Source organism: Gorilla gorilla, chromosome 23 (genome assembly GCF_029281585.2).
Source record: "Gorilla gorilla gorilla isolate KB3781 chromosome 23, NHGRI_mGorGor1-v2.1_pri, whole genome shotgun sequence".
Lineage (NCBI taxonomy): Eukaryota > Metazoa > Chordata > Mammalia > Primates > Hominidae > Gorilla > Gorilla gorilla.
Genome location: NC_086018.1, coordinates 30,470,652 through 30,488,672, shown reverse-complemented (window position 1 = coordinate 30,488,672; position 18,021 = coordinate 30,470,652). Strand labels below are relative to the sequence as shown.

At 43.6% G+C, this 18,021-nt stretch overlaps 1 protein-coding gene across 27 annotated transcripts in view; it reads left to right on the top strand.

Annotated features, from left to right (window-relative positions):
* BPIFC (BPI fold containing family C) overlaps positions 1–18,021 on the top strand; it is a 60,375-nt gene that overhangs the window by 1,985 nt on the left and 40,369 nt on the right. For 6 of the 27 annotated variants that reach the window (XM_063704830.1, XM_063704816.1, XM_063704834.1 and 3 more), the window contains exons 2-5: positions 6,641–6,703; positions 8,264–8,359; positions 11,038–11,125; positions 15,311–15,434. In XM_063704830.1, coding sequence (XP_063560900.1) covers positions 15,311–15,434 — 124 coding nt within the window. In that variant the 5' untranslated portion in view covers positions 6,641–6,703; positions 8,264–8,359; positions 11,038–11,125. Of the gene's footprint in view, positions 1–6,390; positions 6,704–8,263; positions 8,360–11,037; positions 11,126–12,846; positions 12,965–14,666; positions 14,784–15,310; positions 15,435–18,021 lie in introns of all 27 variants that reach the window. The other 21 variants (XM_063704822.1, XM_031005330.3, XM_063704842.1 and 18 more) reach the window with 7 other exon arrangements.

The following is an 18,021-nucleotide window of genomic DNA, read 5'->3' as shown; positions in this document are numbered from 1 at the left end:
TGGAATGGGACTTTATATTTTGTATTTGTCTTGATTGGCTAGTAATTTAGAACTTTTTAAAAGAGGCAAAGGCAGAGGAGGACAAAGGAAGGAGGAAGTAACTTGTGGAATGTAGAGAAAGGTCAAAACCCTTTTAAGGAAGAGGAATAGGCTATGACTTAATGTTTGTTTGAACTAGTATAAGTATGTTAGGGCAAATATTTAGGTTAAATTGTGGGAGTTAAGAATGTAAAGTACATTGATTTTTTTATTATGGCTAGCAGATATTTAAGAATGTTAGCATGGGTGTTTGAATACATTTTGGTTTTAAGAGGGTACATAGAGGAGGTTTGCCATGCCCGTAGGATTCTTTAGTAGTGAGCAATGAGGAATGGTGCCAGGACCAGGATGACTCTGTGTGACCAGAGTGATGGACAGGATAGGTACATCCCAGATAAAGAAGAGCCTTGGGCTAAGCACAGGGTTTGGGACATATTCTAGAATGTATGGGAAGCCGCTAGACAGTTTTTAGCAAGGAGTCTTTACTATCAGGGTTCTTAATTTTCAGCAGTAGAAGCTGACTCTGGCTGACTAAGCAGAAAAGGTGTGTATTAAAAGGATGCTGTACAGCTCAGGGAATTCTAGGGAGGATGGAGAAGTGGCCCCAGGCTAAGCTTCCAAGAATGAAGCTCAGAACCAAGCTGAAAACTGGCCTGATGAGGAAAATACTAAGACTGGGATTGCTGCTGGAGGAAATCGCCATCACAACTGCTGGGACTCACTGGGGAATGGCTGCCACTGCCACTGTTAACATCAAATCCCACATGCTTTTGCAGCCTCCTACATAATGCCAAACTTCCAAAAGAGCCTGTTCCTTCACCTTGCTCACTTCCACATCGAAAGCTCATAGGGATGTCTGATTGAGGAAGTCTGGGCCCCACACCTGGGTCCTGGCTACAAAGGAGACTGGGAATTGGGGTGTGAACTCCTTCCTCATGGAGGCAAGACGTAGAATGTTGGAATTTCCTCCCGAAAAAGGGAAGGCTATTCAAAAGATGGTGGGAAGCCTTGAATCTGACAGGTGTATACTAACTACTAGGGCAGGCTCAGATCTGTAATGTGAGTCTATCACTAGGGATTATGATAGGATGTGGGGGATAGATTAGGGTTTCTCAGCCTCAGCACTATTGACATTTTGGACCACTTAAGTCTTTGTTGCAAGAGGCGGTTCTGTGTGTAGGATGTTTAGCAGCATCCATGGTCTCTATCCACAAAATGCTAGTAGAACCGTCTCCCTCCCCAGTTGTAAGAACCAAAGATGCCAAATATTCCCTGGGAGGAAATGCCACCTTGAGAACCACTGGATTAGAGACCAGCTCTGTCTCTGTAGAAGATTTTTTTTTAAATCTGCCAAGCATGGGGGTGCGCACTTATAGTCCCAGCTAACTAGGGAGGCTGAGGTGGGAGAATGCTGGAGCCTGGGAGGTTGAGGCTGCAGTTAGCCGTGATCACACCACTGCACTCCAGCTTGGGTTACAGAGTGAGACCCTATCTCGAAAAATAAAAATTAGAAATAAAAAGAGGGAGGGATAGGGACAAAGTTGGAGGCGGGGGGTGCGGTAATTTTCCCAATTTGATCTGTAAACTTCAGTAATTATTTGAATCTTTTATCACAAGAATGTGTTCACATATTTATCGGATAGTTAAGAAAAATGTTATTAGGAATATTAGCATCTGATCATAGAGAGGAATGCTGTTTTCTGCTGCAAGGGCTAAATAGAATACGTGAATATACTGTATTTCAGTGGCTCTCAACTGTGGCGACTTTGCCTGACAGGAGATATTTTATACAGTATAGAAACATTTTGTCACAACTAGGGTAGGAGGTCGTGGTGCTATTGGCATCTAATAGTAGGGATGCTACTAAACATTATTTATTTATTTATTTATTTTTGAGAAGGAGTCTTGCTCTGTTGCCAGGCTGGAGTGCAGTGGCGCAATCTCAGCTCACTGCAACCTCCGCTTCCAGGGTTCAAGCCATTCTCCTGCCTTAGCCTCCCAAGTAGCTGAGATTACAGGCGTGTGCCACCACGCCCAGCTAATTTTTGTATTTGTGGTAGAGACAAGGTTTTACTTCATTGGCCAGGGTGGTCTCGAACTCATGACCTCAAGTGATCTGCCCGCCTTGGCCTCCCAAAGTGCTAGGATTACAGGCATGAGCCCCCGCACCTGGCCTGCTAAACATTCTAGAATAGACAGGACAGCCCCCTACAACCAAGAATTATGTAGCTCAAAATGCCAGCAGGGCCAAAGTAAGGAAATCCTGGTCTACTTGAATTGGGCTCACACCATTGATTCCCAGATGTTTCAGAGTAATATCACACTATCTTGTTTGTTTGGTTCCATAATACCCTTCATATCTCAAAAAGTCATCATATATGAATTTAAATTTTAGAATGAATTTAAGTTCATTTTGAACTGCAGTAAGATAATGTGACTCCCTTCTAGATAACTAGTAACAATGGAAGGAACCGACGTGAGTAGGTTCATTTGTCAAAACCAAGAGAGCATCACTGCTCTAAACCGTTCCAGAGCGTGACTGGTGTGAGAAGTCACAGTCTGAGTCAGTCATTGATGTCCACCCAGAAACATCATTACACAGACGTCAATGGAGTGTGGCCAGCAACAGAGCAGGGACAAGAGGAGGAGCTACTGCTGGGTGATAGGATGATTCTGCCAGACTTCTCCCCAGCCCTCCCAGGGTGAACTGTAAGATGACTCGTCACCTCCAGAATCACATGAACTCCAGGCAGCTTCTTCTGGCTAGAAATAAACTAGTTATTTCCAACAAACACATAAATCTGTGCTACACAGATTCAATTAGCAGCTCAGAAAACCAGATGGGTTGCCTAGCAACAGCATCCTTCTCTCTTGCCACCTTCTGCGTACCCTGGGTTTTGTGTTGCCCTTTAGTGACCTTCCTAAAAAGTCAGCATAGTATAGTGGTAAAAAGGCATATCCTTGAAAACGGAACACCTGGGTCCTGAATCCTGGCTCCATAACTTACTAGCTGTAATGTCTAAGCTTAGGCAAGTTGTCCCACCTAGCGAATGGAAATAATATTAGTTCCTTATACAGTCTTGATGAGTATTTAGTGAATTCATATATGGATGGTGCCCAGAACATAACAAACAATAAATGTTAACTCTTATTTTTCTCTACCCTATGTATCCTTCTTTAGGGTTTCCTTTTAACCAGATTTCACCAACACAAACATTGGGGGGCAATGAGCGATTGGAACTCACAATGTCTTTTGCCCCAAGACTGCCCTATGTGGCGCCTCCCTCCATATCCACATAATCCCTCTTCCCTCCCACTTTTGTCTCCTACCAAGAATAATATAATTTGTCCTCCAATCTCAAAAATGTTTGATCTTCAGTTAGCTCTTTCTTTTTTTCTTTTTTCTTTTTTTTAAGACAGAGTCTCGCTCTGTCGCCTGGGCTAGAGTGCAGTGGCGTGATCTCGGCTCACTGCAAGCTCTGCCTCCCGGGTTCACACCATTCTCCTGCCTCAGCCTCCCCAGCAGCTGGGACTACAGGCACACGCCGCCATGCCCGGCTAATTTTTTGTATTTTTTTTTTTTTAGCAGAGACAGGGTTTCACCGTGTTTGCCAGGATGGTCTCGATCTCCTGACCTCGTGAGCCGCCCTCCTCAGCCTCCCAAAGTGCTAGAATTACAGGTGTGAGCCACCGTGCCCGGCCTAGTTAGCTCTTTCTATATGGTTATAGCCCAGACATTCTAGAAACCAAGAACAGGGATGCTCAGTTCCCTAACACTATCTCTTAACATCTCGTTTTAATGAACAAGTATTTCTACCCAGTTATTTATGATTTTTCTTTTGGAGTCTTAATTAAGAGTGTTCCCTGATCTGCAAAGACAAACACACTGTCAGCTATTTGACAGTGTAATAATTAATCTTGCATTTTAGATTGCCGTCGTGAGTTGGCTGAAGAAGCAGGCATTCCCAGCAAATCTTCTGTTAAATATGGAAAGCTAAAATAAACAGTGAAACTGGATAGGGTGCTGCTGGCTTTTGTTGTTGATGTTTTTAAAGATGAATTTGGCAAATGTGCCCTAAACAGCTAATTAGGAAGGCTAATTAGCTGATTTCTAAGGCCTCTTGCAAATAAAAGATAACAGACTAGCTACACTCTCTTCTTAGATCTTTGTTTCCTAGACTAATTATTTTAGCCCCTTTTTCAGAAATTATTCTATGTCCAAAGGCTGGGTACGGTGGCTCATGCCTGTAATCCCAGCACTTTGGGAGGCCGAGTCGGGTGGATCACAAGGTCAGGAATTCGAGAACAGCCTGGCAAACATGGCAAAACCCCATCTGTACCAAAAATTCAAAAATTAGCCGGGCGTGGTGGTGGCGCCTGTAATCTCAGCTACTCAGGAGGCTGAGGCAGGAGAATTGCTTAACCCAGGAGCGGGAGGTTGCAGTGAGCCGAGATGGTGCCACTGCCCTCCAGCCTGGGCAACAGAGTGAGACTCCGTCTCAAAAAAAAAAAAAGTATTCTATGTCCCACGTGAGCTGTACTGTTATTTACTTTTTTTCCCATAAATCAACCCACTTCTTAAAATGTATATAATCTTATTTAAAAGGGAAAAGTTATATGAAGGGGAAACTTTTTAAATTTCCTAATAGAGGGTAACTGTAAAAAGTAAATACCATGAAAACTGAACTTCGTATACTTCTTAAAAACAAACCTTGTTTAAGATATCTTTGTAATTATTAACTTTAAATAAAAATAGATGAAATGCATCTAATTTATTGACACTGTGTGAAAAACGTAGGTGCTGCCTCATCTAATTTCATTCTCAAAATGACTCTTCAAAGTAAATGTGAGCTCCACTTTTAGAGGTGATGCTCTGAGACCTGGAAGTGAGGTAAATTGTTCAAGGACCCAGCGTTGGAATGGGTAGCGCAGGTCCAGGTCCAGGGGAGGCGAGAGCCCTCAGGACTGCAAGGCGAATCTCTACACCTTGCACTGTCTCTCCTCATCATTCTCATCCAAGCCATCCTCCCTCTTCTACCTTGTGGCAGACTCCTGGAATACACAGCAATGATTCTGGGGTTTTCACCAAAGATGTGGTTAGACTTTCAGGTCTTTTGTAACAGGAAGAAAAAGTATTTGCATCAGGAAAGATGGAAAGATACTGTTATTTTATGGTTGTTGGTGTTTTTTGTTTTTTTTTTTTTGAGAGGGAGGCTCGCTCTGTTGCCCAGGCTGAAGTGCAGTGGCGAGATCTTGGCTCACTGCAAGCTCCGCCTCCCAGGTTCACGCCATTCTCCTGCCTCAGCCTCCTGAGTAGCTGGGACTACAGGCGCCCACCACCAAGCCCGGCTAATTTTTTGTGTTTTTAGTAGAGATGGGGTTTCACTGTGTTAGCCAGGATGGTCTTGATCTCTTGACCTTGTGATCTGCCCGCCTTGGCCTCCCAAAGTGCTGGGATTACAGGCGTGAGCCACTGCGCCCGGCTGATTGTTGGTTTCTTTCTAACAGAGAAAAGGAATTGAGAATGAGCAGGGGATGGGCCGGGCAGGAGCCAGACAGTGAAGGTGGGAGCAGGGCAAGAAGATGGAGCCAAGAAGCTGCTCTGGAGAGGAGAGAAACGAAAGAGGAGACCTCGGACCCTGGAGAAGGACAGGGAGAGAGGCAGCGGGGGAGGAAATTGATGTTGCCACCTGGGGAAAATAGTGAGGAAAAGGTAGAAAGATGTAGAGGTATTTTGTGATTTTTTTTTTCCATATAGTGCTTTTGATGTTGTCCTTCGTCTTCCATGTTGTCCTTCATCTTCCATGTCTAGCTCTGTATTTTCTCTAATGCACAGTACAATTTCAAGAGTTTCTCTGCATAATGCCTGAACTCATCTTCCACACTTTCAGTAGCACATGCACGTGGGAAGCTGCCTGCGATGATCTCATTCATTTCTGTGGCTTTAACTCCACCTTTTGGATGATGACTTAGACATTCATATTTCCAGTTGACCTCTTCCCTGAACTCTACCCACCTGACATCACCATTTACATCTCGAATACCATAACTTCTGCCCCAACTCCATTTCAGACAAACTGGCTCACCTTTGCAGTTCCCTCCACCTTTTCCTTTCAGCACTTTGCCTGCCTGGCTTCCAACGGTCACATCTCAGCCCAAATATCACCTCCTCAGAGACGCCCACCTGGGTATCCTGATAAAATAAGCCCACCTCCCCCAGTTGCATTGCTCTACCAATTACAAGACCACCTTACCAACAACATTCCCTTAGTTCCGTCATAGTACATGTCACAATTTATACGTTTTTGTTTATTTTATTGTTTGCTTATTTATTTTGTCTCCATCGACTAGAACATAAACTCCTTGTGGACAAAAATTTCATCTTTTTTGCTGAAGAGGACTTTGCACATTGTAGGAGCTCAGTAAATCCGTTGATTGAATGAATGGATTCATCTATGATGACCAACAATAAATGATCCCATGAAGAGCGTCTCTGCACCGTATCATTATTGATACGGCCACATGCTAATGAGTAGAATTTCACAGCAGTTTACAGTTTTAATAGCACATTCTCATGTGTTATTATGTTTTTCTTCACCAGGACCAATCAAGGAAGTTACTAATTCTATCCCCACTTTACCTTAAGGAAACTCAGTTCAAATCAGTAAGTATAACCCAGGTATAACTCCCCTGAAAAGCTGTGAGAAGTATGGACAATGCCAAGTGAAAGTGTCTGTGGTTCCTTTCAGACTGACTTATCATCCTGATTTTCCCAGGACTGTTCTGGTTTTAGTACTGAAAATCCTGCATTCTTGGGAAACCAGGACAGTTGGTCACCAGGTCTTACCCAGAAAAGTGTAGATAAGCCATAAGAACTTCATGCAATCAGGCTGGGTGCGGTGGATCATGCCTGTAATCCCAGGACTTTGGGAGGCCAAGGCAGGTGGATCACTTGAGGTCAGGAGTTCAAGACCAGCCTGGCCAACATGGTGAAACCCCATCACTACTAAAAATACAAAAATTAGCCAAGTTTGGTGGTGCACACCTGTAATTCCAGCTACTTAGAGGGCTAAGGCACAAGAATCGCTTAAACCCTGGAGGCAGAGGTTGTAGTGAGCCAAGATCATGCCACTGCACTCCAGCCTGGGTGACAGTGAGACTGTCTCAAAAAAAAAAAAAAAAAAAAAAAAAAAAAAAAAAAAAAACTTCATACAATCAAATCCCTGGCCATCTAAAATACATTAATGGCCGGGTATGATGGCTCACATCTGTAATCCCAGCACTTATGAAGCCAACACGGGTGGATCAATCACTTGAGGTCAGGAGTTCGAGACCAGCCTGGCCAATGCGGCGAAACCCTGTCTGTACTAAAAATACAAAAACTTAGCTGGGCGTGGTAGCGCACTCCTGTAATCCCAGCTACTAGGGAGGCTGAGGCAGGAGAATTGTTTGAACCCAGGGGGCGGAGGTTGCAGTGAGCCAAGATCGCTCCACTGCACTCCAGCCTGGGTGACAGAGTGAGACTCCATCTCAAAAAATAAATAAATAAAAATAAAAATAGATAAAACACATTAACTAAAATGCATTTATCGGAGATGAGAGTAGGGCTGGAGTTTGGAATCTGAAAATGTTAAGTTGCGTAATAGTTGATGAACCCACCCACCCAACTTAGGTTTAAGGAATGCTGGAACAGTAAGTCATTAATAACATTCTGAAAAAGAGGGGACGGACACTGAGAGATGCCAACTGAGGTCCTACCCTGAGTGATAAGGTAACTAGGTCAGCCCGATTGTCAAGCCTCATGCTTTCAGACTGAATCTGATGATCCACCACAAGTCCCAAAGGTATTCTGGGCAGTAGTAGAGCCATCCACTGCAGGCACCCTGACCAGAAGGAACCAGCTTATGATTCCAGACAGGAAAATTCTTCCTCTCCCAATGCAGTTTAACACCGTTTTCAATCATTTTGGTAAAGTAGCCATCACAATTTCACAAGTGGTGTGTGTGTGTGTGCGTGTGTGTGTGTGTGCGTGTGTGTGTGTGTGTGTTTTGCAGGAAGATAATTATTGCATAGGTGGCACTGTCTGTTTATCTAGGTAGATACTGTAGTGTTCATTCATGCCATTGGGTAATTGTAGTGAAGCAATTATGTATCACATTTTGAAAGAGGCATTAAAAAAATTCACCACTGAGATGAGTCAGACTTAATTATCTTGGCTTTTCAGCAGCTGAGTTTAAGGCGCAAGGTGGAGAACACATCAGCTTCAAAGGCAGAGAGAATCGAAGGTGCTCTCCAGCTTTGGACACTTCCTCTGCTTGAGGTAAGACTCATGAACAAACTTCGGGTCTCTGCCAGCCATGATCTCCAAACTGGAGATGTCCCAGATTTGGTAGGACACTTTGAACAGGCAGCTGTCATATATCCTGGGTTATTATTATTGTCTGCCTAGATTTTTCTGTATCTTTGTTTGTTTGTGTGATGTCACATATGCGCACCTGGAGGCTTCTTAGGCAAAAGCTTTAGTGACAGCTAAACAGCCATAAGAAAGAGAAAAGAGTTGGTTTAAACCACCTACTTAGTTTTGCATCATGGAACAATGTTAAGAGGGTTGCTTAGTGATCTGGACTTATTTTTGCCTCCATTTCAGAGGGGAACCCAGCACAGTGGCAGAAAATTCTATCTTGTCTCTCAGAATCAGCATGGTTAGAACTAAGGAGTTGTTATAATCTCTGTGCTTTCAAGGCAGGTCTTAAAGCACATCAGTGACCTAGATCCTGCCAGAGCAAAACTAGCCACCCACTTGCCTGGACTGTTGAACTTGTTCGTGTTAGGCATAGAGTTTTGGGGAAAAGACATGCTATGAATTCTCAAGGTCCTTGTCATTAGAGATGTTGCTATAAAACTAGATGTGAGGAGTGGATCCCTTGAAATATTCTGCCCACATTCCATACCTGTCGATTCAGACTTCTTATGTACAGTCATTTTGTCTTAACCAATATGTCGGAATACCCTTCTAGTTTAGACTTCTTTAAACCTGTTGAACTTAATTTTCAACCTGCGCCTCTGTTTTGAAGGCTACATTTTACTCATTCATTACTCCCTTAATCAGTTTTTCCAGAGTCAGTCAAAGCTCTTGCCAAGGAGCAGTAGTAGTAGGACCATCTGTGAGTTTCAGGTGTTTTCTAAATTGGACTGGCATTTTCTTGGTTGTCAGGATGACTCACACAAGGACCATTTAATTTAGGAGTATTATTCTGTCTGTGTATTTGTATGGAAAAATAATGACTACTGAGATTTTGAATCTTGGAAAGAAGCAATTCCCCAGAAGCAACAAAATAGATAGCTTGCTGGTGGGGTTTTTAAGTGATCTTGGATCCTTTTAACAGGCAACTAGCCCTGCCTGCACTTGTCAGCCAAATTACTTAACCTTTTAGTAGTCATCACCTTGCTTGACAAGGTTCCTTTCCTCCCTTGCCCGTAAGTTATCATCGTAACTGAACAATTCAATGAAAAGTTATGTACAATTCACCCCTTCATACCCCAGTAATTTCTTTCACTCATAAAATTTCTAGAGGAAAAATATGTTTTCCTGCCTGTAATTTTGGATTCCTGGATCTCCATCGAAGTGTACCACTTCAGAAACTTTTTTTAACCAAGAAGGGAAAACAGGTTTTACTGCTGGCAGGGAATTTAAAACTCCAGTTGTGTCCAAGAAAATAAGAAGGGATTTGCACTGTGATGCTTGAACGTTTCTAGATGCTTATTGAATTTTTCCACCTTGAAAATGGTGTTTGGTTTTCTGTGCACATGTACCCTAGAACTTAAAGTATAATTTAAAAAATTGAATAACTTTTAAACAACAACAACAAAAAGGAAAATGGTGCCAAGCAACTCCTATTTAAAATTCCCAGATGAAAATGAAAACCCTAGCATGTATCGAGTCATTCAATAAAAATAAATTCATCAACACTAGAATTAGGAACCAGAAGAACAAGGCTGGGTTCCCAGGTGCCTTACTTACTGTGGGATCTTGGACGAGTCATCAGATTCTCTAAGCCTCCATGTCCACGTGTCTAAAATGGGAGTAAGATAATAAGAACATCCACTTCAAAGAACTGTGAGTTTTGTAAAGGGTAAAGAAATAAAAATGTATTGTTTTAGTTGTTATTCCATTCACAAGTAATATTTCTTCTTTGGTTTATTATGTTTTTTTCACTATGGAAATGGAGAGCTCTATATTATATATGATGGTTTGGTTTTTCCTTTTTTTCTAACCATTTGTAGAACCTTTCTTAGTTGACTGGAATCTTTTAAGTCAGTCAGTTGATCAGTTAGCACATATTAATTTGGGTCTTACCATGTGCCAGGGAGAGATATCATGTCTGCCTTAATTTGCACACAGTCTAATAGGTACAGACATTTTGGTCTTAACATTCCATTGCTATGAAAATATTTTTCTTTTTTTTTTCTTTTTTTTCTTTTTTTTTTTTTTGAGATGGAGTCTCGCTCTGTCGCCAGACTGGAGTGCAGTGGCACAATCTCGGCTCACTGCAACCTCTGCCTCCTGGGTTCAAGTGATTCTCCTGCCTCAGCCTCTCGCATAGCTGGGACTACAGGTGTGCGCCACCACACCTGGTTAATTTTTGTATTTTTAGTAGAGACAGTTTCACCATGTTAGCCAGGATGGCCTTGATCTCTTGACCTCATGATCCGCCCACCTTGGCCTCCCAAGGTGCCAGGATTATAGGCGTGAGCCACCACGCCAGGCCTATTTTGCTCTTTTAAAACAAAAATCTCTCTAATGCCTGTCTTGGCATAACAGACCCATTTACAATTTTTAGCCGGCAGTGATATTAGCAAGACTGCTTTTCAGTTTGGCCTCGCCATATGTTAAAATGTGGAAATGCTCCTATACGAGTTGGTCAGCAGCCACTAACCTGAGTCCCAGAAGTGTTCTCCTCACTCCCATAGTTCATCTCTACTTATCCCCCTTTCCAGGACACCTTGACTAACCTCCAAGGGCAACTAAAGGACCAAGAAAGGCCCAGCACAGCAGAAGACCAGCTGGATCTAGCTCCTGCAGGAGGTACATGCATCCATTCAGAGTGTTAAAATGCTGTTACTGTCACTCTGCCTCCCAGGACATGGAGGGCTTTACACTCCCTTATCCCACTCACCACATTTTGTCCAACCTTCAGATCACTCATTGCTTGGCCAGAGATCCTCCTCTCCTACCCAAATCCCTTCCCCTCAGCTCTCAACCCTCCCATTTCCCTGTGCTTCCCTTAGTGCTGTCTGCACCCTGACCACCCTCAAGTCATTCTTTCTTAGCTCTGCTCCCAACACTGCTGCCCAGTTTCCTTCTGTAACTTGTCCTGTAGAACCCAAACCAGCTCTTTAGGGCTGAAATATCACGCTGGATTCATAAGGCCATATCAGTGGTAAAATACCGAAATGCCTTAATAGCTAAGGGTAAGGAGCCAATACTCTGAGTGTCCCCCTCCTATTCCCAGTGCCCCCAACTACTCTGGCCCCTCCTGTAAGACATCCCCTGTCCTCCCCATGATCTAGCACTCAACTTCCTGGCCCCTGCTCCAGGACTGTGGCCAACATCTGTTTCGATGGATGCCTGCAGTTTACTAGTACATAAATACTTTGTTAACCATCTCTGCAAAGAAGTGTAATACATGATAGAGTAAGGTAAGGGATATTCCTTCATTTATTAATTCATTGATTCATTCTACCAACACTTAACAGTCACTCACTCTATCCCAGGCACTGAGCCAGACCTAGGACCTCCAAACCAGTTGCAGTCTCTGCCTTCAGGCACTTATATTCTGGTAGGGAAGGCAAATCATAAGCCAGAAAAGAAACATACATGCATGAATAAATATGTATTTTGATCAAGGGTTAAAAGGAAATGAAATTAACTCAGGGAAGTCATAAATGGCTTTAGAAAGAAGATGGTGCTTTAAATGGGCGTTAGGGATATGCACGGTTTCTGCAGGCATAGGCAGAGGGGAAAAACATACGCAATAGCATTAGGCAGAAAACGTGGCATGTGTTTAGGGACCAGTAGTTCAGTTTGGCTGGATGATGGGATATAGAGGGGGCTCCTAGGAGATCAGGTGAGAGATGTAAGCAGGTTGACTCAGCCAGCCTTCTCAGACCTGAAGATGAACTTACCCACAGACAGGTGAAGACCTTATTTCTAAACCTTTGTCCTCCAGCAAAATACCCACATAAGCATTCACTAATCTGAGCACAGGCCCCCTGTGTAAGCTGGGGAGTTTGTGCACTAGACAAAATTCTAGCCCGATGGATACATAGGATAGCCCTTCCACCTCCCACCCAGCTGCATACACTGGTGTGGGGTTTTCCTAAAGTGCTTTCCACTGGCTCCACTTTGTGCCAAGAGGCTGGCATCTCTCCAGAGGGGCGCCTTTTCCCATTTCACACAAAAGCCCAAGATAGGCTAGCAGTGGCCTTGCCTGGACACTTCCATCCCTAATCAGACTGCTCTGTTCTTTTCAAGCAAATTCTCTAGAAGTCCCTTTATATACATTGCCCCATTCCCACCTCCATGGCCTCGCCTTAAAGCCTACCCACCCCCCTTAATCAAACCTCTCACCTACTTTGGCCAAGGGCTCCACCTCTTACAATGACCTCTTTTCCTTCACCCAGGCTGCTTCTGAATCCTACTCATCTCTGAATCCTTACCTGACCACCTGGCCTGACCCCTCCCTCTATCTAAACACATGGCTCTCACAGTTTCCTCTTTTTTTATTTTATTTTATTTTGAGACAGGATCTTGCTCCATTGCCCAAGCTTGAGTGCAGTGGCATGATCACAGCTCACTGCAGCCTCCACCTCCCAAGCTCAAGCAATTCTCCCATCTCAGCCTCCCAAGTTGCTGGGATTACAGGTGTGTACCACCATCCTCAGCTAATTTTTTAGTTTTTTTTTTAATTTTTATTTTTTATTTTTTGAAATGTAGTCTCACTCTGTCGCCCAGGCTGGAGTGCAGTGGCATGATCTCGGCTCACTGCAAGCTCCGCCTCCCGGATTCATGCCATTCTCCTACCTCAGCGTCCCGAGTAGCTGGGACTACAAGCGCCTGCCACCACACCCAGCTAATTTTTTGTATTTTTAGTAGAGATGGGATTTCACCACGTTAGCCAGGATGGTCTGGATCTCCTGACCTCGTGATCCACCCGCCTCGGCCTCCCAAAGTGCTGGGATTACAGGCATGAGCCACCGTGCCCAGCCTTATTTTTTATTTTTTGTAGAGATGGGGTCCTGCCATGTTCCACAGGCTGGTCTCAAACTCCTGGGCTGAAGCAGTCCTCCTGCCTTGGCCTCCCAAAGTGCTGGTATTATAGGTATGAGCCACCACACCTGGCTTACTTCTTCCTCTCTGACAACATCAACAAGGTCACCTTCCTGGGCCTTCCTTGATTTGTTTCATGTTTGTGTGTTAGCGCAGTGGTACCTGCCACCTGTGAGTCTTTTGCATGTGTAAGTGCAGCAGTGATAGCTCACCCAGATTGTAACTTCCAAACTAGAAAGAAGGCCTGTGAATATATTACTCACTTGATTTTCATTAAAAGAAACCCAAATTACTGCTGCTTTTGGGACCTGTGCTTCATCTATCAAGAAATGGGATGCCATTAATTTGTTTGGTCTATTAATTCAACAAGCATACGTTAATCATTCATGTATGCCAAGTATGGGTGATATAACAGTGAATAAGATGTGGTCCCTCTCTTTGCAGAGAATTTTTATTTCATCAAAAATCTGTTGTGTGCCTAGTATGTGCCAGGTATTGTACTGGACTCCAGAGTTATAGAAGTAAGACACAATCCCCATGACAAAGGGATAGACAAGTGAAAAGACAGTCACAACACCGGATGGTGTATACTAAGATTAAGGGCTTCCCCAGGTGCTGGAGAACCCATAAGGCACACATGGCCCAATTCACAGCTTGTGAAAGAGACTTCATTCATTCATTCATTCATTCATTCATCCCGTCTGCCATTCAGTAGTTCCCTAATGCCTGCTGTGTGCCAGTCACTATTCAAGGTGCTGAAGTGATGAAGTCCTTCCCCATGAAGCCTAAAAATTCCAGCAGAGGAGATAGACAATACACACATCAGTAACTGGATACTACACTAGATGATGATAAGTGCTTTGGAGAAAATAAAGCAATGGTGGAGTCATAATAACAGGGCCACAGGGAAGGTGTCCATGTTCTGCATTGAGTGGCTAGGAAAGACTTTGCTGAGACGACACTTGAGTTATCTGAAGAAGTGCAAGACCGGGTTCTTTGAGGAAGACTATGCCAGGAAGAGGAAACAGCAAATACAAAGATCCTGGTGTACAGGCTACTTAGATCATTAAAGAAAGATCAAGTTAGCCAGTGATGCTGGGATCATGAGAGCCAGGTGTGTGTGTTAAGGACAGAGGTCAATGAGGAAGTGGAGGCATAGGGTCATTCCATCAGCTACAAGGCCCTCTACACCTTGTAGCTGATAAAATGACTTTGGCGTTTACACTGAGTAAGATGGGGAACCACTGAAGGGCTTTAATGGGGGTGGGGAGTAACATGATCTAACTTTCATTTTAAGAGGCTCACTCTGGCTGTGGTGTGGAGAATGGCCAGAAAGGAGCCATGGCCGAAGCAGAGAGACCAGTAAGGAGGCTATCACAAAAATCTGTGTGAAATGGTACTGGCTTGAATCAGGGTAAGAGGAGAAGTCCTGCCTGCAAACAGACAACATCGTGTATCAGATGTTCTAATGGACGCATATGCACTGTGTAAAGTGTGGTGGGATCCCAGAGTAGAGTGTGATGAGCCCAGGGTAAAATGACTTGGTGAGGGAAGTTTTCACAGAGAGGGACATGGAGCTGGCCCTGAAGGATGCATATTCACTACTAGTCTGTGAAAAACGTAGGTCAGGAGCCATGTGTAGGTCAACACTACACCCTCAGCACCTAGAACACATGCTGGTGTGTTCAATAAATGATTGCTGAATGAATGGATGGATGGGTGGGAGAGCGCATGGATGGATGGATGGATGGATGGATGGATGGATGGATGGATGGACAGATGGATGGTTGGATGGATGGATGGATGAATGGATGGATTGGATGGATGTATTCAGTTCTGGAAGTAAACAGTAAAAATGAGAAAATCTAGAAATGTTGGATTTAATTGACCAAAGAGAAAGTCAAGAATAATAAAGGAACCTTAACTGTTGGTTAATTTCAGATGTGTACAAAGACAATCCCAGTCCTCTGGGGATGTTTCCTCCTGTGGAATTTCTATGTCTCATCCTCTCAGACCATTTACCCTGGAATCAAGGCAAGGATTACTCAGAGGGCACTTGACTATGGTGAGTTGGATGCTTTCAGAAGCCAGACCTCAGGCCCACTAGGTGGGGTCTGTGACCCAAACTCAACAGCTCATAACACGGGCTGTCTCCTGACTGAGACACGCTCTACTGTGGGGTGATCCAGTACCTTACGCAGAAACTGCTAAGATGGCTGCGAAGAAAGTGTTGCCTAAAAAATAGTCAAGCTGATGGGAAGCATGTCCAAACACAGCACAGATTCTCACTCTCTCTCCCACATATACACATAATGAACATCTGAGGGTTCCAAATAAGACACATTTATAGGATACAGGAAAGGAGATTTGAAAGTAAAAGTAACACCTTGGGGCTTCAGAAAGGGCTTGGTTTCAAAAGGGACTTAGAATCCCCTAAAATTGGGTTAAAATGTAATATGGGTGACTGTGCATTTTTCTGAGGAGAGGCTCCTTCATATTTATTGGATGTGCGAAGGAGTCTGAAACACTGAAAGGTTAAAAGCCACTCCTTTAGAGAACATTTATAAACACTAGGGAGAGACAAATGTTGGGATGTGATTTTCCTTGGGCTAAGATGAGGTGGGAGCAGATTGTGGACAGGGAATGGACTGCAAAAATCACAGTATATGGACCTATTTTCTCCTGTGAAATTTTACTTGAGATTAGCTAAAGGTGGGTTGATGATGGAGCTTTCTCAGTCCTCTTTAACTAAGGCTGTCAACCTAAGCACTGCTAGTCTAACCAAGAAATACCTAACTAAGCCTAACTAAGAAATGCTTCTTCTACTATACCAGAAAAAAAATAAATAAATGAGGGAAGGAAGGGAGGGAGGGAGGGAGGGAAGGAAGAAAGAAAGAAGGATTGAGGGAGGGAGGGAAGGAGGGAGGGAGGGAGAGAGGGAAGAAAGAAGGATTTAGAGGCAACTCCTTGTTTTTCTGCTAGTACATCATCTAGTGCAGGAGATCTAAAATTGAGCCATCTTGCACAAATGTTATGTGGACAATGGTGTGTGTAGAAATACGTACCAGGAATATATGTATGTGTATATGCATGTGTGTGTATCTTGTTACTATACTGATGTGCTGATGTGCATAGAAATACATATCAGAAACAGATATCTTGTAACAGTATTAAAGTTGTGCAGTTCTTTCCTTCACCCTCTGGAGCAGAGTCATTAAAAGAACAGATCTGAAGTCTATCCACATGGCTGTAAATGTCAGTTCTGTTGCTTTCCTTGATACATGGCCTTGGGCCAGTGGATTTTCTCATATGGAAAATGGGATGATAAAAATGGTGCCTACCTACCTACACTTAGTGTGAGGTGATGATCAAACGGGATCATCCATGGGCTATAATCCCATCCATAGGAAATATAGCATGGGCTAGTGGAGAAGGGCAGGCTTTGAATTCAGAATCATTTCTTGAGCATCTACCATGGCCAGCCTCTTTGAATGTGCTTTCTGGGCTGTGTGTTGATCTAATTCCACCAACAACCCTACAAATAAGCTGTTGTCATTTTATAGAGGAGGAATATGACATTTCCCAAGTCTCACAGCAGTAAGGGACTCAGGCAAATATGAATTCAGGTCTGTGCTGCCGGAGCTTGAAACCTGCACTCTATCATCTACTCCCTGTTCCTCCAAGCTCTGGATAATGCTGCTCACTAGCTGTGGGCTCTCGGGCAAGTTACTGAACCTCCCTGAGCCTCAGCTGCCTCCTTTGTGAAACAAGGATAATAACACCTCGTCACTGGGTTGCTGTGAGGATCCAAGAAGAGAGGAGAGAACGTATGTGGAGTCCTAGCATAGACAGGCACTCAATACAAATTAGGTATTTTTAAAATTTTATCAATGATTTATGCCTCCACATTTTCTAGTAAGAGATCTGATGTGTCTGTTATTAGTAATATCTGCAAGATATTTTTTAAAATGGAAGGCCAGGCGTGGTGGCTCATACCTGTAATCCCAACACTTTGGGAGGCCGAGGCAGGAGGATCACGAGGTCAAGAGGTCGAGACCATCCAGGTCAACATGGTGAAACCCCATCTCTACTAAAAATACAAAAATTAACTGGGCGTCGTGGCATGCGCCTGTAGTCCCAGCTACTTGGGAGGCTGAGGCAGGAGAATCACTTGAACCCAGGAGGCAGAGGTTGCAGTGAGCTGAGATCGCACCACTACACTCCAGCCTGGTGACAGAGCGAGACTCTGTCTCAAAAAAAAAAAAAAAAAATGGAGATGAAAATGAAAATTATAGTACCTACCCATAGGACTGTTGTGGAAAATAAATGAATTAACATATGTAAAGCGCTTAGAATGCTGTCTGGCCATAGCAAATATGGCCAAACAAGTATCAGCTACTGTCATTTTCACATGTGTGAACAGACCCCTCCAAGGTTACTATTGTCATAGATGAAGAAAGTAAGAGACAGAGAAGCTATGTAACTTGCAGAGTCACACAGGCTATTCAGTGGCAAAGTTGGGATTCAAACCTAAGCTCTCTGGTAGTGCCTCTGGCTCTATCTTCACATCCTTTATATCTGTCTTTGCATCACCATATTGCAATATTTTTTTCTGGCATTTTAGAGGATAAAACCTGCTCTTCTTCATCCCC